Consider the following 17,406-nt stretch of genomic DNA (forward strand, 5'->3'; position numbering starts at 1 on the left):
AATGAGATCTAAGGAGGTGTCGATTGTTATAATGGTAAAAAGTTAAATCTCCTGGATTTTTCTCCTTTCGTCCTGTGTCCTGACTCCTGACTCGTGACTCCTGAGCTGGATCGGTTTGGTTTTGCTCAGGTGGGCCTGTATTGTACACGATTTGGGCTTGCCTGCTGGTAGCGACCTTGGGAACCGGCCCAGCTGCAAACGTGCGAGAGGAACGACTTGTTTCACGCATTCCAATTCCCAGACATCACAAGAGTCGACACTTATATACTACTTCTTTCTCTGAATAAATAGATTTCAAACTTTTTTAACTTTGACCAAATTTCTAGAAAAAAATGTTAAGATTTATGGCATCAAATTTGTATCATTAGATTTACCATAGAATATATTTTCATAAGGTAATTTATTTGGGGACTTTAGAAATTCAAACTTTAAAAAGTATATTGATTGATCGACAAATTCTATCTAATAACAAAACTAAGACGAAAAATCTTCCTTTTGTTAAATAGCATATAACAACCTTTCAATTAAGCTAACCACGAGGCATCATCAATCTTGCAATCTACACTTCCACAACAATGTAATCCAACATGCAGCTGAGAAAAGGTACGAAGCATTTACGTGAAAATCACAGTTGAGCATTAAGTAGCCGGAGTTTGCTAACATCGACCATGGAAGTAAGAAATTCAGTTATCAAAGCTGGAAATACCACAAGCCACAACAGATGATACCACAACAATCCAGACATATCTCAACACCATGTCTACGTTGTCTCTACTAACACGCTCTTAACTCATAGAAGATTCGGTCTCGAACCAGCTAACTTGGCGTCAGCCTAGTTAGTTTTGACTTCCATCCAAGATAAGCAGTGATTCCCCAAGCAGCTTTTGCGCTTCCTCTCTCCTCCTGAAGTAAGAAAATACTCAGGGGCATTAGAAGACAAACATTTATGCAGTCACAATTTACAATAAAACCGACGTGCAAGCAAGCGACTAGTTACCGTGTTTCTAAAGACGAATCGCGAGAATAAAGCAAGCATACAGGATACTGTACAAAATTTGTATGCATGGTAGCAGAGGTCGACTTCATAGAATAGCATGTATTATACAACCTTTTTTATAAAAAATATCAGCTAACCATCTCTTGATCTACACTATATGTTGTGAATCAGGGCAGCAAGCAGTAGTTAAATGGTCCTTTTGATGATATCATAAACTGTGAAGGATGACTATAGTCCACGTCATCTATACTATGCCAAAGCTGTAACGCAGTGGTAAAACTAAAAGAATTTTGCAACAGTTGTGTACAATAAGGAAGCATATCCAGACACACAACCCATTTTCCCAACTCTTGGTAAGAATATATAAATATTGATGAAACATATATAACAGCTTCAGCATATACTGGAGTGTTGTGCGGGATTGACTTAATACTGATGAATACCTTTTTAGTTCAGAGGTCTACCCTTTTTTTTATAAACTACATTAGATGGAAATCCCAAACTTATGCAGCCAAGCTGAATAAAGACTAGTCACTCACTGCTTTATATCTTCAATTGCTTCCTTGCGGTGCTGAATTTGGCTCTCAAGCATGTGAATCAATGTGGCTCTTGCCTAATAAAAGATATTAAAGAATGTAAGTACATTTTTGAAGAATAGCAGAAAAATACACCACATGGAACAAAATCTGAGGTTCAAACCTGATGAGGTCGTAGGGAATTGAGAAGATGATGTAAGTTCTTGAATATGAGTGTAATATCTTCTACCCTACGAGCATATTGAGATGGTCTCTCAACTAAAATATCTGCCAGCTCCAAAATATGCAATTGAAGCTCTCTGTTGAGGGTCCTTAGCTCCTTCTTGAAGTCTAAAATTTAACAAAATTTCCAAAGAGTCAGCTCATTAAATCAAAGACAACTCATCAAGTCCTCAAAAGTAAATGTACAACAACTTATTTCGTATATAAAACTTTCAGCTAGTGTCTACTAATAAAAAGTTTTAACTTTAACAATCACAAAGAATTGAGTTATGTATGCACATATAGACAAACATATCTATTTCTCAAGAACCAACGTACCAATATTGGGGCCCTTTGGATAAAGCTGACGGACATTATGACTCTCCAAGCTTGGAATCAGAACATCTCCCTGGATACCAAAGAGGTGAACCAGAATCAGTTTAACGTAATCAATAGCAGATTAGCACAGGCAGTATGATAAAACATACTGTGTAATCAACACCCAAGGCTTTGAATGGTCCATCAATTGGCGGTGGAGGTTCTGGTGCGGATGAGGGATCCTGCTCAAAATTTTTGTACAGTCGGTAAAATGGAGGAGGTGGAGGGTACGATGATGATGTGGCCATTGCCATCCTGCAATATGCAACGCAAAACCAGATATCAGTATAGAGATTGAGCTGTCAAGTCAAATGACAACCACTCAGAGGCGAAGTTGTATAATTCCTATGTTTGGTTTTAGTTTACTTAAACCCAGTGAATCAAATGAAATTTTATGATATATGACTCAAAGTGAAATGACGGGGAAACATTTTTTTTTTGCAAAATTGCCTCCATTTTAAAATTTACATAATGATGACTAAAAGTAAGTATGGAGAAATCCACATGCTAATGCTACTCAAATTTCTAATTTCAGCTGCAGCATAATACCACATATCACAAAACACAGCATAGTCGAGCACTTACTCCAATTACAATTCATTTATCCAAGTAAAAAAAATGCAAAGGTAACTTCCCGATCTAAAACATGACCAGTGACTAGTTACCCGAGAAATATAGAACACACATGGGATCAAAATTTCTTTGCAAGACATGTATATCTCAACTAGTCACGGTGTAGAAACACAAACATTCCAATCAACTCACTTCACAGTCCTTACCTACCACCATACAACAATTTGAACAAAGGAAATGAGATCAGAATCTTTATGAACAAAGAAATGAGATCAGAATCACTTTCCTAAGTCTCGGAACATAATATAACACCCAAATACATCACTACTCTTCTCCAACCAAGATACCAGAAGACAACAATTTGACCAATGCGGGGATCAATTCGACTGAGGCTAGGGCTGGGCACAAAGAGCAGGCCAGCGGGGCGAGAGTGAGGAAGGAAGAAATACCTGACTCTATCTACAAGTACACGGACGAGTAGGAGATCAACTGCTCGGATTCCTCGCCTGCTGTACCGGCACCGCCGGGAAGGGGAGCGCCGCCGCCGGGTAGGACGGAGACACGCCGATGCGGATGCGGAAAGGAACGGGGCAGGACAGAGAAACAGTTGGGGAGGGTGATCGTGCTCTGATGGGCCGGCCCAATACGGATCCGCCCAGACGGTCTCGGCCGTCCGCTTTTAATCGGGCCGCGGTCACAGCAGAAGGCCGAGTCCTTTTACGCCTCCACCCCTCGCCCCAAGTCGTTATTCAAAAGCGATCCCGACCTTCCGCTCCCGCAAGAAAGAAAAAGAAAAAGGAACAGGGGAAGCAAAGCACAAGCGCACACAGAGGCGGCCGCCGCAGCCCGCAGCAGCAGCAACGACACGCACCCCCCTCCCCAATCACACCACCCGGCTCCGAGGAGGAGCGAGACCGCGCGCCGCAGATCCGTGGTCGCCGCTAGGGTTCCGGCGAGATGGACGTGGTGAAGGCGGCGCAGCTGTCGGGGCGGACGCTGGAGCGGGTGGTGGTGCACCCCCTGGTACTGCTCAGCATCGTCGACCACTACAACCGCGTCGCCCGCGACACCCGCAAGCGCGTCGTCGGCGTCCTCCTCGGCACCTCATCCCGCGGCTCCGTCGACGTCACCAACTCCTACGCCGGTAAACCTCCCAACAACCCCCGCCTCCTGTTTCTCTGTCCGTCGCTAGGGTTTGCGCCGCTCAGGGTGCACGCTTCCGGTCACGGAGGGGGCTGTTGTGCTGTTTAGGGTTTCGCTGAATCGGCTGCTGGTGTAGATGCAGTTAGATCTATTGACGTGGATTGCCCATGCTGCTCATGCGTGACTGATTAGATCTGTGATGTTGTCCCGGGGGTTACTTGCTGAATCCGCTACTTGATTTTTTTTGTAGTGCCGTTTGAGGAGGATGACAAGGATCCTAGGATCTGGTTCCTAGACCACAATTACCATGAGTCCATGTTCTCCATGTTCAAGAGGATTAATGGTATGCTTATCGAAATTCTCAAAACTTGTTGGGCCCGCTTGGTGCTATCGATTCTGTTGCCCTTATGAGCATGAATTGTTTGTGGTGCAGCCAAGGAGCATGTTGTTGGCTGGTACAGCACTGGCCCAAAACTAAGGGAGAACGACTTGGATGTTCATGCGTTATTCAACAGGTATTGTGAATCTGCATGTGAAGTTATGTCCTCTTATGATTGTTCTTCTGAACTCGTGTTACAATTTTGTAGGTACTGTCCTAAGTTATAGACGAGTGTGTAACTTTCCACTCAACTTAGGATGATTTTTTAAGTGTTGTCATATGTAGATTACCTTCCACAAGCTATTTGACTATGTTTCACCTACTGTTAGTGATACATGGTTGCAGACGTATTTCTGTTTTTCTCTGTGCTCAAAACATTTGCTCACACTAGAGATTCTTGATCCAGAACTGCATAGCCAATACATTTTCTCATGAATTTTGCTTTAAAATTCTATGTTTACCGTCCTAGTACTTGTAATGTATATTGCTGGGAAAAGAAAATGTATGGAGAGAACAGTCAAGTGTTAGTATTTCCACCAGAGTCAATTTCTTCATCTTTATTTCTTCTCCACATACTTCTGTAAAAGAATAATCTTGTTGGGTCAACCTAAATCATGAGCAAGAGCCATCAATACTTTCTGATGGTTTGGGAACTTAAGATGTCTTTTTTCCTCTACATTTCATTTTCTTTGTCCTTCTCTAGGGATGTTGGATATGTTGATCAAAGAATTATATTTTCTATATAATGTTAATTCTGCTAGCTTGGTCACTGGGTGCTCATCCTGTATTGCCTGTGGCGCTTCTCACAGCTGTTTATTTGAATTCTTGCTCTCCAATTTGCAGTTATGTTCCTAATCCTGTGCTGGTGATTATTGATGTTCAACCCAAGGAGCTGGGGATACCCACCAAAGCATACTATGCTGTGGAGGAGGTCAAAGAGGTATATCTCGGGGCTGAGATGCTGGAATGTTTCACTTGCTTGCTCAGTGTTTAATTTGCTTTTTGTCCTTTACAGAATGCTACTCAGAAAAGTCAGAAGGTATTTGTCCATGTTCCTTCAGAAATTGCTGCTCATGAAGTTGAGGAAATTGGTAAGACTTGTTGATCTGATACTGCATTTACATCAACAAAAAGTTATGTAGATTTTATTATCCCGATGGTATTTTCAAATGTTATCATTAGGGGTCCACCAATTGTTGCCTTCATTTTGAGCAACAAAATAATTATGTATGAATATTAGAGTTCTCACTATGATGGTTGAGTCATGTTTTGTGCTATCATCAGTATTTGGGCACCTTAATCATTTTGAGCAACAAAATAATTATGTTCAATTTATTATTCAGACCCTATTCTCAATGTCATCACTTAGACTCCTCCAATAGGCTAGTTTCATTTTGAGGAACAAAAATAGTTACCAAGAAATATTAATAGAATTTGCGCTGTGACGGTTTGTTTACTGATATGCCTTGTACTATCTTCAGGAGTTGAGCACCTTCTAAGGGATGTAAAGGACACAACAATAAGCACACTTGCTACAGAGGTAATATGTCATGAATGGATTTTCTGATTGTGTATTGTTCTATTCAAGGCGCACCCTAAATATCCCTTTCCTTTGTCAATTAAGGTCACTAGCAAGCTTGCAGCCTTGAAGGGACTCGATGCAAGGCTTATGGAGATCCGAAGCTATTTGGATCTTGTAATTGACGGGAAGCTCCCACTGAATCATGAAATTTTGTACCATTTGCAGGTTTGTATCCCTCTTGCAATTTGTCATGTATTACTTTCATTGGAATTGAATGAACTAAACAGTAAATGCTGAAATATACTAGCTTTCTTAGTCTCAGTAGTATTGCAATTAGCTATCGGAATTGAACACGTAAGATGAGTAAAGGTTCAGTATATTTTTGGTTGATATCAACTTTTTCTTTGTATTTTGGTACAAATTGATCCCTTGAGAACAGTTATTTTTTTACACGTAGTTATGTTTTAAGTTTTTTCATTATGTACAGCATTGATTTTTAATTCTGTCATGAAATTCTGCTTCAGAAGAGATTGTAGATTATATTCATTATGTGTTCTTTTTGCAGGATGTCTTTAATCTCCTTCCAAATCTGAACATAAATGAGCTAATTAAAGCCTTCGCAGGTAATCTTGCATCTTTCTTCTGATTTAACATAACTGACCTGATCTTTTCATATTCACGGAATCCTTATTGCAGCAGCCTAATGTCCCCTTTCTTTTGTGCAGTGAAAACAAACGACATGATGTTGGTGATATACCTGTCTTCTCTGATCCGGAGCGTCATTGCGCTTCACAATTTGATCAACAATAAGGTTGGTTGTTTCTATCTGCTTCTGATGCTGTTTCAGTCCCTGTATGCATTCCTTGTATTTCCTTGTAGATAGATTGACATCTTTGTGACATTGATCACTTGTAATGGAATTACTCAATTTTGCTGTGGGCATGAAATCTTGTCTGTTAATTGCTGTGATTCCAGATGCTAAACAAGGAGCACGAGAAGGCCGAGGATTCGAAACCAACCGCCATTCCTACTGCTGCCGGGAGCTAAACATCCTTTTGATCACTGATTGGCGGCCAAGAAAAGGGACGAAACTTGTGATGACATGTTAGCACGGTCGTGCTCGAACCAATTGTCTTGACCTTGAATGGACATTTTGGTGTTTATTTCATGTATGATAAGGTCAACGGCAAGAGAAACCAATTACATTGTATGAACTTTAGATCATACCTCAAGTTTTCTGTAGATCTCGGTGCTATTTCATCTGGTGCATCATGTTTCAAGATGTAGACTTTCGTTTCTTGTGATTGATTTGTAGCGAACCTGTTGTACGTCATGCAATTCATCACGTCAATGATTGATTTGTAGCAAGTCTTAAATATTAACCATCTGAACTTATGCTGTTGATAGGTAAACATGTAAGTGGGCATGTTTTGTCTAGTTATCCACCTAGTACTCCATCCATTCTAAAAAATGAAGTCGTTTTGTACAGTGATATGGTAACCTTGACTACTTATTTTTTATAAAGATATTTATCAAAAAGTGATATATGTAAATTTTTGTGAAAGTATTTTTCAAGACAAATCTATACATATGGTTTTTACATTTCTAAACTCAACAACTTAAAAGTTATTTATGATTTATATTCTCAACGTTTGACCCAAGGCTTGTCCAAAACGACTTTATTTTTTAGTATAAGGGAGTATAGAATAAGACTTGTTTGGAACAAAGTTTTCTTACAGGAATTTTAATGTCTTTCACTTCTTTAAAGGGTCGTGTGATAATGTTTGGAATAGAGGAATTTTGAGTTTGGCTTCCTTCGGGAGGCAACAATGCCATGTGCATTTTATACAAGAAATAAAACATCTAGTCCAATTCGAAGGAACGTATGTTCCTACGATCCAAACAACAAACTTTAGATATTTCTCAGTTTTGGATTTCAGATGCTTTTCACTCTATCTTATTTATTTGTCTTTTTCCATTCTTTTTGTATTCTTGTGTTTCAAAAAGAGCCTTAGAAGGGTAAAATTCAAACTCAACTATAACCGGTATAGGACTAGAGTTCATAACGATATGTGGAGATGCTGAATACGTATCGCCTTGGATTATACGTCTAATTTGACCTCAATCGGACGGGCCTAAATAGAAATAGAAATAATATAACGGGCTTACGGGATCAGTTCCTCTCTGCCGAGGTATCCAACGGGAATCCGTGGGTCTGCCGGTTTGGTTAGCTCTGCCGCGGAGAGGGAGAACAGGATCAGCGTGTCAACTGACAGCGCCATGGCCTTCGCCGCTTTCTCATGGCCGTTTCGCCGCCGTGGGAACGGCGGCGGGGCCGGCGGCAGTGGCGCAAGCAAGTCCGCCGCCACGGCCGCGGAGGACAAGGAGCTGGGCGTGACCCCGCAGCTCCTCGACTTCCTCCGGACGCTCTCGCCCGACGCCTTCAAGGCCGCCGCCCTCCAGCTCCAAGGCAACCAATGATTCCGTTCCCCCACCCCATGCCCTCCCCTCCCACCGACTCTGCTGCCCTACTCGATCCGGCTAGATCCTGATACTCTTCTGCGCTGATCGCAGGAGGCTCCACGGAGGCGGCCGCCGGCGACCTCACCAGCTGGCAGGAGCGGCACGCCGTGCTCGTGCTGTCCAAAGCTAAGGTTGGTGGTTTCCCGCGGATCTCGTCTCCCTGCTTAATTCTGCCCATCCGTGAAAGGTTGTGAAGCGTGAGCTGTACCTGTGTGCTTCGCGTGCAGGAACTCGCCAAGATTCGGTACGATCTGTGCCCTCGGCACATGAAGGATAAGCACTTCTGGAGGATATACTTCCTGCTCGCCAAGAGTTACATCTCACCGTAAGATCTTGTCTTAATAGTGTTCCATGCGTGTGTGATGCTTCTGTTGTGAAGTTCAATTGTTCTCGCAGTTTGTCAGTCGTTGATTAATGAACGAAATTAGCAACAGGAGTTAACTTCGAAATTAGCATCTCACTTTGGTTACAATCAGTTGAGTTCAGGGGCGGATCCAGAACGGGGCTGCGCCCCGGGCTGAGCTGCTGATTCACGTTCAAAACAGTCTGATCTTGCTTCCTAGGCCTCCTTTTGTCTAATTAAGATTATAGTTTTTAGGCTAAACATCACATATGTTAAAGGGGCTACATGGACTCACCCCGGGCTGCAGCCCGGGCAGCCCGGGCCCTGGATCCGCCCCTGGTTGAGTTCTTATATATGGATTATGGTATCTGCAGTGTGGATATAGTATTCTGCTGTCCTTGTACACAAACAAAATGAATCTTGTCTCATTTCAGATGTAAAGTAAATCTGCATATTCGGAAATTGGGACTGATGATCATACTGAAAATTGAACTTATCCATTAACAGCAACATTCAATTCATTGGCATTATGCTTCTTCATGCTATGACTACTTGCTATGCTTTTATTACTCTGCTTCATTACGAAATGCTGGAAGGTGATTATTCTTTGATATGCAAACTTCTGCTCGGAAGATGGAACGCATTTTTTACTACATAGATAACTGTAAAAGCTAGTGGGCTCTCCTGTTTAGGCTAATAAAATGCAATTTATAAGTTCCCTTAACCTTAATAATATTCTATTGAAGCATGTAGGAGTGTCTTGACATGAAGCTTTGTAGACAAGCTAATGATTCAAAAGTTAGAGGATTGAAAATTGGGACTTTTCTATAAACACAAACATTATATGCAACAAGTTGCTTCTTCCTGCTATATCCACTTACTATCCTAATTTTATTATATACTTGCTATCATGGAATATCACAAGGTGATTGTTCTTTAGGGTAGAAACTCTTACTGCTGGGAAGATCACATGGAATAAATCTCCACTGCATAGATAACCTCAAGAAACTCTTACTACTGGGAAGATCACTTGCTATTTCAGTGGTGAGAGATGTCTCACTGAGTCACCAGGTCGTGGGTTCGAAGCAGCCTCTCCGCAGATTTTGCGGGGGAAAGGCTTGTCTCGGTTTATCCCTTCCCCAGACCCCACTCATGTGGGAGCCTCCGGCACTGGGTTTGCCCTTTTTTTTATAGATAACCTCACGAAATAGTGGGCTTTCCTGTTTAGGCTGAAATATAGTTTGTATGTTCCCTGGAGAATAAGCAGTGAAGCTATGTATAGGAAGATCACATTAAGTTTTTTTCCAAGCAAAAAAGTTGAGATGTTTGAGGATTGAAACTGACATAATTGTCAACCCATTGACCAAAATTAGTACTGCTAGTTTCTCTGCAGCCTTTGCACGGAATGTGCAAATATATTAATTGAGAACTGAACTGTTGCTATTTAATGAGCAATTACATTACCATATAGATTTTACCTCCTGCTGATGTATGATATTATCTTTTTCTATACCAGCTACCGTTTGTTATTGACAACATCACATTCTACTTTTTGTAGATACGAGCTACATGCCATACAGAAAGAAAAGCTAAGACGGATGGAGACAGAAAATGGCAAGTCAAAACAAGTGATTACTGTTGAGGTGGAGATGCAAGAATCAAAAGGCAGTAGTCTCTCTCAAACATCAGAAGTAGATTTAGAATTCCAAGTTTAGCTTTGCAGTTATAGCTTCTAACAGGATTTAGGTTAGGTAATTGCAAGGAGTATTCCTTTATGATTCCTTCACAGATCAATTAGCTCATGTCCAGTTGCAATGTCTGGTACAAAATAGCTCCACGAGTTTGTCAGATGATGCATCATGCGTGGCTTGGATCCGTTTTGCAACTCCGGCGAGATTGAAAGTCTGCAGAGTGTGCTTTTGTACACTGAAACCAAGTAGTTCTTTCTGGCATCAAGCTGCATATGCTTGTTGGCTATGCTCTGAGCCACTGACATGTAAATTTATGGTCTCTTGTGTGTAATCTTTATGCAAAGAACATAAATATTGTACGTTTCATATAACTATTGATTTTGTCAATTGCGATGTCTTTCTGCATGTGTCGGACACAATTCTGTTACCCCCCACCCCACCACCTCCACCTTGCTTTTCTTTTTTGTTATGATATCATTTGTGACGCTGATGGAATTTTCTGAACCATGCTATGCCATAAGATCACATTATAAATGCTTAAGTAGAAACCATTCCAGGAAAATGCATGCGAGCACAATAGCATCGAATTACAGGATGAGCACTGAGCAGGCACGTCAGAAAACGAGGGGAATCACCGAGGCAGACTAAACTTTTTTTTTGGAACTTAGGCAGACTAAACTTGGTCATGCAGAGGTAGGCACCATCATAAATGTGGTTATCACGCCCAATATCACAATTTCTGTGTGCTGCTATATCATTATTAGTTAGCTTGTATAAAATCGTATCAACATCTGCAGCCCAAAATAGCCAAATGCACAACCTAGTACCTCTGCAACAATCACCTCAGACGACAGCCTAAAGAATATCACATATCAGCCTACATTACTGACCACACAGAAATTATCTGAACAGTACCCTCAAGCCATGGCATCATAATCATCCAATGCATCATTGTACTTCATGACTCTTTCTTGATCTTTGAGGAATCCACCCAGGTGATGTTGTTGTTGTTGTTGTTGAGGAATCCACCCAGGTGATGAAGTCCTCCATGTTCCTGGTCACAAGGAAGGCTGGATCGGTGACGACCTCAGGGCCAACACGCACATGGCCCTGTTCAATGTATGTCACGGCCTCTTTGAGGTGCTCTGCCATCTTGATCCTCATCATAACCGTTGCTAGTCTTCGTCTGCAGTGATTTAGCAAAGCAAAAGGTGAGTGGAATGTGATGTGAGCGAGTGAAAAGAGAGTGGCTGGCTGGACTGGAAGAGAGACCTGCAGAAGGAGCTCGCTGAAAGTTTCTTACATTTTACCAAACTCTCTTTTGTCGAAATTACACCCATATTGTACCTGAAATTAAGGTACTTTGTCATACAACATCACAACACAGATCAGAATACGAAGTAACAAATCCTGAAGCCGCCAACAGTAATTGAACGAGAAATCATATAATTTTGTCAATATATATATATATATATATATATATATATATATATATATATATATATATATATATATGACTAGATATTTTTCCTAAGATGACACACTATACTGACACTATAGCATCAGAAGTGACAATAGTCGTAGCAAGACAGCTTATGAAACAGGAACAAGCTCCACAGATCACAGGACATGCCATGATAGCTTATGGTCATTCAGTCCAGTGCAAATGTGAGTCCAACCCAACCACATGCTGATGTAAGTATAAGAGCGTGTATGGCCAGACATAAGCATGTGCATTGAAATATAATTAGGGACAATTAGCTTAGAGAGATTGAAAATGCACTCAACTTTTGCCACCGTTTACATAGCACAAAATTCTGAAAAAAATAATCAAGAACTCACAGATTGTCAGATTGATAAGGAGCTCAGTTTGGTTAAGTTCCCGTACACCTGAAATACCATCTAGTCTAGATTGTCTAGTGATCTAGTCTAACTGCATTTTACCAGTGTTAACCATCACACGATCGAGAAATTTGGAAAATTGACGTGTCAAATCTTAAAAGGTTGTCAACGTGTCAAATCTTGAAAGACTCACGAACTGTATATCAAATATCAAAATCTGTCCCATCGCTCACCATAGGTGAATGTGAATGTATCAACAGATCAACGATCCAAACACAGATACAGGGAGCAAAATTGTAGGCCTGAGGAGCATTCGTCTTAATCCTCCAACTCGAAATTCACATAAGCAACTAACTTACAGCTTATCGAGCAGCATGTCCTCCATCTGGATCCTGAAAGGGTCCCGCGGGTCCATCTGCCTGATAATGCTCACTTGCTTCTGCACCATTAGGCATATCCCATTGTACCTGCCACCACAAAAAATTGAGTTGCCCACGATCGTCGGAAGTGCCTCGACAAGATCGATCGACGGATTTTGCCACTACAACTGACACGCAGCATTACGAGTCGATCGATCCACTCAACGTGCGATCGTGAAGACGGTGAAGGGGGCTGGCGAGTAGTTAGTAGTACTTGTTGTAGTCTTCCCTCTCGACGATGTGGTAGCGCTGCATCACGCGGCCCTCGCGGCGCCCCTTGCCCTTGTCGTAGTCCAGAGAGTTGACCCTCTCGAGCCGCTTCCCTCGTGGAACGCGAGCTTCCTCATCCTTCGCCTCCTGCAATCGACGGAGAAGTTCTGGACCGGGAGGGTGCTCCGATCAGCCGGCGGGAGGAATTGAGATGATCTGAGGGGCGGCTAGGCTATCTAAGGCTGGATGCTGCGGGGCCCGGTTGCAACTTACAACTACCACCGCCGAACGACAGCGGTGGCCTAGGCCCGGTAGGCTCTAGCTCTTGTGGGACTGCAACTGAGAGGAGCCGGCTCCACACACCCACACACGCCCCCCCCCCCCCCCCCCCCACCCCCACACACACCCACCTGGTGGGCCGCTTTCCACCTTCCGCCCCGCGTAGGCCTGGTTTAGTTCTTAAAAATTTTCATCTCAAACTATCACATCGAATCTTGCCGCATATGCATGGAGTATTAAATATAAACGAAAAAAATAATTGTACAGTTTTATTGGAAATCGCGAGACGAATGTTTTAAGACTAATTAGTCCATGATTAACCATAAGTGTTACAGTAACTAACATGCGCTGATGATGCATTAATTATGTTTAATAAATTCGTCTCGCAGTTTACAGACGAGCTATGTAATTTGTTTTTTTTATTAATATCCGAAAATTTCTTCCAACATCCCAAAATATTCGATGTGACGTCAAAAAAAATTTTTATTTCACGACCTAAACACAGCCTTACGTGTGAGCAGAGCATCGTGTTGGGTGGGCCCACCAGCGCAGCCCAGGGAACACCCACCGTGGTGCACAGCCTGCAGCGATGCAGGCGGCACGGGACGCGACGGCAGCGGTGAGCCGGCGGCGCCCAGTGCCCTTTTCGCTGGCTTGACCATGGCATGGCTCAAACTACAGTTGACGTTGATCGATTTGTTGCGAGAAAAAAAATTATTTATTTACTGAAAAAGTAACTTATAACAGAACACGACGCTGCGGGCATCGAAAAGGCGTAGTACGGCCACGGCCAACGGGCCAAGGCGCGGTCCCGGCACGCAACGCAAGGCAACCGTCGCGCTGCCAGAAGAAAATCTCGACTCGAGCACGCGGTTTTTTTTTAATAATCGGGGCTGCAGTGCACTACTGCAGCAGCTCGACCGTGATCGCGTGAGAGAGACTGAGGCGCGGGCCCTGGCAGGCCGCCCGACCGGCCCAGTGGAAAGGCGAAACCGCGAAAGGACTACCGATAAAGCGGGAAGGACTACGGCGCAGGCGACCTGGCCCCGCTGCGGCGCTGCCGGTATCAGCACACATGTGCAGCCGGCACGGGGACCACCGGTCCTCGCCTCCCACAGGCCCCATGCACGCGCCTCCGCTGCGGCAGATTGGGCAGCGCGCCGCAGCCGGGCCCGCAGCGCAGTGGAACAAGTACGCACCAACCAGAGAGGACGGGGAGGTTCACGGGCCGTCCGTCCCCTCGCCGTCGCCGGAGCCAGACTGGGGTTTTTAACCTTTACCGCCCCGGAAAGGGTGAGTGGCCGGTGTGCAGTGTGCTCTCCCCTGCGCTGCACTCTGGGAAAGGTTCTTTAATCACGATCACGGTAAAAAAAAAAATTAAGCGTGGATTCTACTACTTCAATTGCTCAAGTTACCCTTTCGTGAGGTTGAAAAAAATACATATAGGCTGACCACAAGTCTCCGCCTAGTCGATTAATCTTGACAAAACAAAGGATTAGTTGAGCAATATTCATGTTGCGATATCAATTAGTAGCTAGGAGCATCAACCGATTTATTTGGTTGGTGGTGGCGGGTAATACCGTAATCATTGCGACCAGCCTAGCGACAGCTTCAACACATATTCTAGTAGTGAACTTTCTGTTAAACTCCTACGCCATCCCAAAATGGGAGGATAATAAACTATAGGATGATTCTCAGTTAGTCACCCTAACTTTGCCACTGGTAGTTGTGCTGCCAGTTCAGTAGGGCATCCTAACTTCGGCACTGGCAAATGGGCCTAACAAGCATAGTCCACCTGCAGTGACAAATCCAAAATAATTTTGTTCGATCGAGGAGGAATTGATTCCACTGCTCTCTCTTCTAAAGCACCTGGGAACATTTGGATTTCCTCAAAAAAAAAAAACGGGAACATTTGGAAAGAATGTAGAGAAGATTCATCTGAAAATATATGCTAAAAATAGCCGTTGGCCAAGCAGTGCACAAGATTATGGTTTTACACCGTGGTAGCAGAAGAAAACGAATGTTTTTCACTTGCAACAATGCTGGCCGAGCCGCAGTAGTACACATGTATTTACAGTGGAGGATTATTGAGTGAGTGAGAGAGGAAAAAAAAGAAAAAAGAATAAATCTTAGCCACTAAATTTCCCGGATTTGACAGGGGAATGAATGGATGACTAGACTTGACAGTCGTCTAAAAAATCCTAGGACTTTTCTCAGCCATCTCACTTCACCGCCTCCGGCCGGCGCCGGCCGCTCTCATCTTGCTCGTCAAGGTTGTCTGTCTCCGCCGCGTTCAGCTCCACTCGGGTGGAAACGGAGGGAGCGAGCGCGAAAAAGGGGGAAAAAGAATACCCCAAGAAAAAAAAGGGAGGACGAAACGGCCGTCGCACGCGCAATGGGCACGGGGGTGGCTGGCTCCGGCGAGCAGGGCGGCGCGCTCACCAGACGGCCTTGTCGGCGGAGATGCCGTGGAGGAGCGGGAGAGAGTCACCGGCGGCGGCGACGCAGCAGCAGGACAGGCCGGCGCCGCTCTTGAGATCCTCGAGGGTGACGAAGCGGGAGGACTTGGACGGGGAGGAGAGGTGGCGGAGGACGTGCTCGAAGAGGCCCTCGTCGCAGGGGAGCGCGATGGGGCCCGAGCAGGCCCCCGACGGGAACCCGTACTCCTCCTCCGCCTGCCGGAGCAGCTCCCGGAACACGGGGTGGTTCAGGTGCGCCGCCCGCACCACGAACCGCCGCGACGCGCCGCCCACGCACACCGCCACGTGGCCCGCAGGGACCGGGACCGGGACCGCCGCACGCGCCGCCGCGCGGGACCGCCACCGCCGCAGCGTCTGCCGGAGCCACACGATGTACCGGATCTTGCTGCTGCATTTCGCCATATCTACGCACGCACGAGCGAGCGAGCGCACGCCCTCCTGGCCGCCTGTCGAGATGGGTCTAGCTGCGCGGTTGGGTTGGCTCAATAAAATGGCGACGGACGGCGTGGGCGAGCGCGGAGCTGGTGGTGTGAGGTGAAATGGATGGAGCTGGCTGGCTTTTGGAGGCGGATGGATGGGGAGGGGGAGCTAGGCTTTATAGGGAGGAGGGGCCCCTTGGCGAAATGGAGGGGCCCTTTGCCTTTCCGGATCGTCCAGTTGGTCCCATGTTCCTCCGCCTGAAATTTAGGGCATCTATGGTACAGCTTACGTCGGTTTTGACTTTATCTATTTTATATAAATCAAGGCACGGTAGTGTGAAGCCGTTTTGTAAACCAGGGTTAAAATAAACTAGAAGTCAGAAAAAACCAGTTTTTCTAACTTCACCGGTGAAGCCGTTTTGGATGAGACATGCCAAAAGAGGCTTTAGTTGTCTGTCTTATCAATATTGAACCCATGGAGTATTAAATATATACTAATTACGAAACTAATTATACAATTTACAACTAATTTACTAGACGAATCTTTTAAGCCTAATTAGTCCATGATTTGATAACGTGGTGCTACAGTAACATGTGCTAATGACGGATTAATTAGGCTTAATAAATTCGTCTCGTGGATTACCGACGGATTATGTAATTTGTTTTTTTATTAGTATCTGAACACCCCATACGACACCCTCACGTGACACCTCCTAAATTTTAGTCACTGGATCAAACACCCCTGAATTATGCTAAAAGCGTTGGGGTTGTTATTCTTCTAGTATTGCCCTGTCACAAAATATAAGATGTATATATATATTTTAAATTTTAAGTTTTCTTATCTTTGACTAGTAAATAGTTTAATCATATGAAAAGTCTATACAACAAATATGGTCACTTTAGATTTGTAGCTGGAAATGTTAATGATCAAACTTTAATACTCATAAATAATATATTTGGGAATGTATAGAGTACACTGCCGAATATATTTTCCTATGCAATAGTTAGAAATGCCAGTTGTTTCCCACCACTATTCTGTTGGATTTTCATAGCGCATTTTTTGGCAATCCAGTGGGAGATAAAACCTGCCTTTTTTTGTGGAAAATATGCATCTGTGACTGTGCAACACTTGTTCTTTGACCATTGTGTTTCTGTCGAAAACTCAAATTTGGTATCTCAGATTTTGGTAGTTAAGTTTGGCTCTGGCTTGAGTCAGTTGCTAGATGGTGGATTGTTTATAAATAATAGAAAAAAACATGATGCGAGAAAAATATGTAGTTTCTGTTATTCCGTGGAGCAGGACTTGAGATTGTCTATGTTTTTTGAGAGGGGTTGCTGGATGGATGTGAAGAACTGAGCAATAGAGGAGGCAAGAACTCACAAGATGGTCAGACACTCAGACTCAACAAATGTGGGAGACAGTTTGTATTCCTCCTGATCAGATGTGAGCAATGGAGGAAAGGCGCAATAT

At 43.8% G+C, this 17,406-nt stretch overlaps 4 protein-coding genes and 1 pseudogene across 4 annotated transcripts; 2 read left to right on the forward strand and 3 right to left on the reverse strand.

Moving 5' to 3' along the window:
* Positions 1-594: 594 nt before the first annotated feature.
* LOC136492646 (mediator of RNA polymerase II transcription subunit 7a-like) lies at positions 595-3,435 on the reverse strand. The gene is made up of 6 exons (XM_066488635.1): positions 3,135-3,435; positions 2,223-2,367; positions 2,074-2,143; positions 1,697-1,863; positions 1,537-1,610; positions 595-903 (listed from the first exon to the last, which is right to left on the reverse strand). Exons 2-6 carry the CDS (start codon positions 2,364-2,366, stop codon positions 837-839), a joined length of 522 nt encoding a protein of 173 aa, XP_066344732.1. The 5' UTR covers position 2,367; positions 3,135-3,435; the 3' UTR covers positions 595-836.
* Positions 3,436-3,480: 45 nt separating this feature from the next.
* LOC136492645 (26S proteasome non-ATPase regulatory subunit 7 homolog A-like) lies at positions 3,481-7,116 on the forward strand. The gene is made up of 10 exons (XM_066488634.1): positions 3,481-3,829; positions 4,079-4,171; positions 4,262-4,343; positions 5,051-5,147; positions 5,223-5,298; positions 5,689-5,747; positions 5,832-5,954; positions 6,295-6,352; positions 6,455-6,540; positions 6,705-7,116. Exons 1-10 carry the CDS (start codon positions 3,643-3,645, stop codon positions 6,774-6,776), a joined length of 933 nt encoding a protein of 310 aa, XP_066344731.1. The 5' UTR covers positions 3,481-3,642; the 3' UTR covers positions 6,777-7,116.
* Positions 7,117-7,510: 394 nt separating this feature from the next.
* LOC136493972 (uncharacterized) lies at positions 7,511-10,685 on the forward strand. Its single transcript, XM_066490102.1, has 4 exons — positions 7,511-8,199; positions 8,304-8,383; positions 8,480-8,577; positions 10,154-10,685. The coding sequence occupies exons 1-4, from the start codon at positions 8,010-8,012 to the stop codon at positions 10,308-10,310; spliced, it is 525 nt and encodes a 174-aa protein (XP_066346199.1). The 5' UTR covers positions 7,511-8,009; the 3' UTR covers positions 10,311-10,685.
* A 360-nt stretch (positions 10,686-11,045) lies between these two features.
* LOC136492647 (uncharacterized) lies at positions 11,046-13,073 on the reverse strand (annotated as a pseudogene).
* A 1,957-nt stretch (positions 13,074-15,030) lies between these two features.
* LOC136494460 (indole-3-acetic acid-induced protein ARG7-like) lies at positions 15,031-16,062 on the reverse strand. The gene has a single exon (XM_066490619.1). The coding sequence runs from the start codon at positions 15,916-15,918 to the stop codon at positions 15,475-15,477; it is 444 nt and encodes a 147-aa protein (XP_066346716.1). The 5' UTR covers positions 15,919-16,062; the 3' UTR covers positions 15,031-15,474.
* Positions 16,063-17,406: the final 1,344 nt, after the last annotated feature.

This window comes from Miscanthus floridulus, chromosome 11, assembly GCF_019320115.1.
Source record: "Miscanthus floridulus cultivar M001 chromosome 11, ASM1932011v1, whole genome shotgun sequence".
NCBI lineage: Eukaryota > Viridiplantae > Streptophyta > Magnoliopsida > Poales > Poaceae > Miscanthus > Miscanthus floridulus.